A 5,133-nucleotide genomic window follows, 5' to 3' on the forward strand; every position below is an offset into this window, starting at 1 on the left:
CAGCAGGAAAAAGAAGTTCCTCAGTTTGGCTCTGGTTGCTGTAAGAGCTTTTTGATTTTATTTTAAAAACTTAAAAAACATACCTGCAATAGAGCGCCCTCCCTAGGAAGGAAGGTACATATCATAAAACTCAATCTATTTTTAAAGTGTACACGTTAGTAGTTTTTAGTATATTCACAGAAGTATGCAGTCATCATTACAAATTTTTAAACCATTTTCAACACTCCAAAAAGAAATCTCATCCCCATTAGCAGCCATTCCAATTCCCAGGTGTACAGATTTTGCATGGTCTTTCTCATTTCTCTTACTTAAGCCCTGTAATTCTTAGTGCTACATTTTTGTAGATGCTTGTATTAAGGTAGCAGAAATGCTGGCATTATAGTTTGGACTTTTGCCCTCAGCATCAGTATTCTTTCTGAGGTCACCATGACTTTTTTAATGCTTAATCAAACTAATGCTTTTTGATCTTTATCTTATTTGTCCCTTGTGTGGCATTTGTGTTATTGGCTACTTTTTCTTTGGTGACACTCTTGTCTTCCTTGGTTACGTACTTTGAAGTCTTGCTTTCCTTGTCTCTTCTTGTCTAGGTGTTCTTTCTCAATCTACTCATCTGTTCCATCTTATTTAAGTACTAGAGGTCCAGTGCATGAAATTTGTGCACAGGTAGGGCCCCTAGGCCTGGCCGGCGGTCAAGGCTAATATGTGGGTTAACCGGCAGGGTGATTGGGGTGGGGATGGGTGGGGGGGCCTGCTGGCACCTGCCTTGGCCAGCCTGGCACTGCCTGCTTGCCGGCCCCATCCCCTGCTTGCACCACCTTGAGGGCGATTGGGGGGCAGAGCTGACCCACTCACCAACTGGCCCCAACCCCTGATCACCCCACTGCTGCCATTGGTCACCTCCCTCTGCAGGGCAACCAGCGGGGCAATAGGGGGGGTGGCACCAGCCCACTTGCCACCTGGCCCCACCTCCTGCCACTGCCCACTCTCCGGCTGGCTCCGCCCCCTGCCGCCACCTGTTGCCTCCCTCTACGGGCTACCAGCAGGATGATATGGGGGTCCCCGCTGGCACCCACCTTGGCTGGCCTGGGGCATGCGGGTTGAGGGCAGCTCCTGCATTGAGTGTCTACCCCCTGGTGGTCAGTGCGCGTCATAGTGACTGGTCATTCCGCCATTCGGCCAATTTGCATATTAGGCTTTTATTATATAGGATGTGTATTCTCAAAGGTTCTCTCTGTAGCCTTCTCCAGTGCTGGCTAAGATCACTCTTTCATATTTTCACATATTTTAAAGTATCTTTATTTAGTTCCTATTAGCAATTTGCCGCCCCATTGGGAATTTAAGTATACTTGTTTCTTTATCTCTCTAACAACTTTAGATTTTCTTTTTAAAATTTATTTTGCATTTTTAACAACAATAAGATAGGCTGTGTAGTTATTGAGTTTGTAAGAGTTTTTTGTGTGTTAGCTAAGTTAATTCCCAGTGTTCACATTGTTTGTATTTCCCTTTCCTAGTCCATGTTTTCATTGAAGACTAGCTATTGCCCATGTATATATTTGTGTATGATATACATTTTGGAACTTAAATGTTTACCTGTTTAGTCACAAATATTTTTTATGATCCAGTTTTGTCTCAATTTTTTATTGAAGAAAATATTTTTAAATGCATTTCTAATTAAATCTACTTACAAAAATAGTTTTTCAGTGATACAATTTTCAAACTTATTTGTCAAGTCCTTGTAGGAACATTCCCTAGAGTGCTGCACAGCAGTGCAGTAGTGAAAGTCAGTCATCTTCTTAATGAGGGGAATAGAAAATAACTAGTGGGAGAAAGTTGAGTAAAAACTTCCTAATGATTCTTTTCAAGAACTTGAAATCCAGTACTTAAATCTTTAGTTCATGAGGGAAATTTTATTTCTTAATACTTAAGAGACAGCTTTCCATTTTAATTTAATTTAATCCTATACTTAATTTTTATCAAAATGCTACATTTTTAAACAATATTGTCATTGAATGAAGATCTATGACCCTAGACATAAAATTATGTCCCTGCTTACCCCAATATGAAAATACATGGTGTCTGAGTCATGTTGGGCTGTAGGGATGTGCATCTAGCTCTCCACTAATCCCCTTTCCTTCTCCCACTCTTCAAACTGGGTATTAGTCATGTTCTCCAGTAAACGGGTCAGATGGAAAAAACACTTCTAATATCTGTGTAAAACTTTATTTAAATGTTTAAACAAGCACCTTTGTGCACTTTTGTTTGCTTAAATAAATAAAATCAAGCAAGGTAATAGTTCTTATTTCTTAGTGCTTATGTAAGTTTCCCAAGTACTTGGAATATATGTTTAACTTAGATAGCATAACTATAATTCCACTACTGCAATTCTAATTTTACAAACTAGGAGATATGTTTTCTTTATTTCCTTCCATGTCTATTATACTAGTAAAGTTATTTGGGCCTTTGCTGTGTTTTCCTACAAAGTGTAAACCTTCAAATGTTTTGCTATCATTAATGAGTAAATGTGTGACATCGGCCGTGTGAATGCAGAGGCATATGGGCATTAAGGTCTAAGTACTTAAGGGCTTATTGAGGAAGAAGAATATGATTTCCAGTCCTGTGCTTAAGTCAGTAAACCTGTAGAAAGGGTTGTACTCAGAATTTCAGAATAATTCTTGCAATATTGAGACAACTATACCGTATACTATACTGTTGTATATGTTTCTGGCACTAATATGTGCTCAAATTTTTATTGAAACATTCTTTGAGATATATACCAAACCATTGTTTATGCTGATGCCTTGTTTTAAATTCGCTATGTGGAGTGGTAAGAACTTACTTCAAGTGGGATTATGTACCCATATGGGCACCTCTAGGTGCTTTATGCAACAGAAGCCACTGCCATTCTTTTGTTGTGGTACGAGCCGTTAATCACTTTGTTCCCTCTTTCAAATAATCTGGAAACCACCTGATATTCTCTTTCTAGATGTCCTGGAGCTTCTCATCAGAGAATTGCCTTAGAGAGAAGGAAAACCAGTAAAACTCAGACAGAGATTGAGAATGAAAATGGAACCACTGTAATAGATCTCCCAAGTACCCTATCACCCGAAACGGACTGCTCAGGGACAGGCACAGTGCCCGCCGAACGGAACTTGACCTCTGCCTCTCTTCCTGTATGGACTGAGGAGCCTGGCCTGGACAACCCTGCCTTCGAGGAGAGCACCATTGCAGATAGTATGTGCTAGTCACCTTTCTTTTTATGTTTTCAAATCAGACATTTACTTCCTTCCTACTTCTCCCTCCAGTTTTTTCAACATGCATTTTTTTCCTCTTAAAAGAAATAATTTTATTGAGATAGGGTATAATCACCCTAAGTCTATAATTTGAACAATTGGCATTTTAGAAACAGAACATGACCTTTACCCTGGAGGAAGATGCTCCCACCCTCTTCTGTTGTAGTTCATGAATTCGATAGTCATTAACAGCTTCTTCTTGTTTGCTCCTATGTTCAGAGTTTGTTGCTTCTTGTCTAAGAAATCAGTAACATTAAGAATGACAAAAATAATACCTTGGATTAAGTGCTTACTCTGTGTCAGGCCCTGTGCCAAGCACTTCACATAAATTAACTGATTAAGTGCTTGTTACAGTATTAAGGGATTTTTTTTTAATGGTGAGAAAATTGAGTCTTGAGAGATTAATTGGTCAAGCTCACACTGCCAAGAAATGGCTGGATATCTGTCTCTGAGGCCACACTTGTGACTACTGCACTCTGCTGTCAGCCACAACTCTGACTGTACAACCCACTAGGAGCAAACACAAAGCCTGTAGTCCTAGATATTGGGCATATCTCGTAGTTGGCCCTTGGTATTTACTTTTAAATATTTCCTTAAAAATTTTTCCCTTAAAATATTTTCCCTTAAAAATTTCAAATTTTACTAAACATTTCCAATTTTCCCTGCCACAGCTATCACTTTTTTCATCTCCCAAGGCTCAACACCCACCTCTTAGAGGTGATGTGATTACTCTCTCAGCATCTATGGTGATTACATACCACAGAGTTAGTCTTTTCCTTAAACTGCCTTGCATGTTCATAGTTGTTAATGGTTCAGACTTTCTCTTATAGTTAGGACAAGATGACTATCTTTTAATATTTCTTTATCAGATCATCGTGTCTTCCCTAGTGATCTGATACATAGTAGCTATTTGTTGGTTATATACTGATCACCTTTGAAAGAGGAAATGTTTAGATAATCTTAACGTATAGATATTTTTTGTCGCTATCTTTTTCTTATCCAGTGGTATTGTTAGTTATTAATCATATATTAACATAAGATGATTTATTTACCTGAAGAACATCAAAATATAAGACATTTATTTTCTTTCTTTTTTCTTTCTCATTTTTAACTTCGCAGCCACACAACAGCCACCTAGTTTACCAGAAGGTGAAATCACCACGATTGAAATTCACCGATCTAATCCTTACATTCAGTTAGGAATTAGCATTGTGGGTGGCAATGAAACACCACTGATTAACATCGTTATCCAGGAAGTTTATCGGGATGGGATAATTGCCAGAGATGGAAGGCTCCTTGCTGGAGACCAGATTCTTCAGGTATCAATTTTAATTCTATTAATTTGTATCATTTTGTTCTTATTCATAAACTTAAAACTTGAAAAATCATGGTACTGTGGAACCTAAATTATATGAAGGTGAGTTTTGCTGTTCTTATATGTAAAACATTAGAATTTTGTAATTTCTTCTGGAATGTATTTTTTTCTTCCTTCCTTAATTTCAATCCCACATGTGTAACACATTTTACACATAAGGAAACACACTCAAACAAGTTCTATAATTGCCCTCGGTCATCCAGCTAGTACATAGCAGATCCAAGCATGCTAATTTAAGACTGTCACTAACCCTGTAATCCTAGCTGCTATTCTCTACTTAATGCTAATTGTAAGTTAATTTTAGGAATTCTGTACTTTAAAATGTCTTTAGAGTGGATTTCTTTGTAAATAATGATTGTATATCATTTTTACAATGTTAGTTTCCTTGGGAAATGTTACTAGTATTTCTATAAATGGGGTGGGGGGGCAGAAGATAGTCACAGTATGGTCATAATTCTTTTTTTTTTT

The 5,133-nt window shown here is 38.0% G+C and overlaps 1 protein-coding gene across 1 annotated transcript in view; it reads left to right on the plus strand.

Annotated features, from left to right (window-relative positions):
* Positions 1-5,133, plus strand: part of LNX2 (ligand of numb-protein X 2) — a 48,261-nt gene that overhangs the window by 27,178 nt on the left and 15,950 nt on the right. Inside the window, 3 exon segments of the mRNA XM_015564834.1 lie at positions 2,984-3,231; positions 4,410-4,610; positions 4,613-4,644. Of these exon segments, the coding sequence (XP_015420320.1) occupies positions 2,984-3,231; positions 4,410-4,610; positions 4,613-4,644 (481 nt within the window).

The sequence above is a fragment of the Myotis davidii genome, unplaced genomic scaffold (assembly GCF_000327345.1).
Source record: "Myotis davidii unplaced genomic scaffold, ASM32734v1 scaffold152, whole genome shotgun sequence".
Taxonomy (NCBI): domain Eukaryota; kingdom Metazoa; phylum Chordata; class Mammalia; order Chiroptera; family Vespertilionidae; genus Myotis; species Myotis davidii.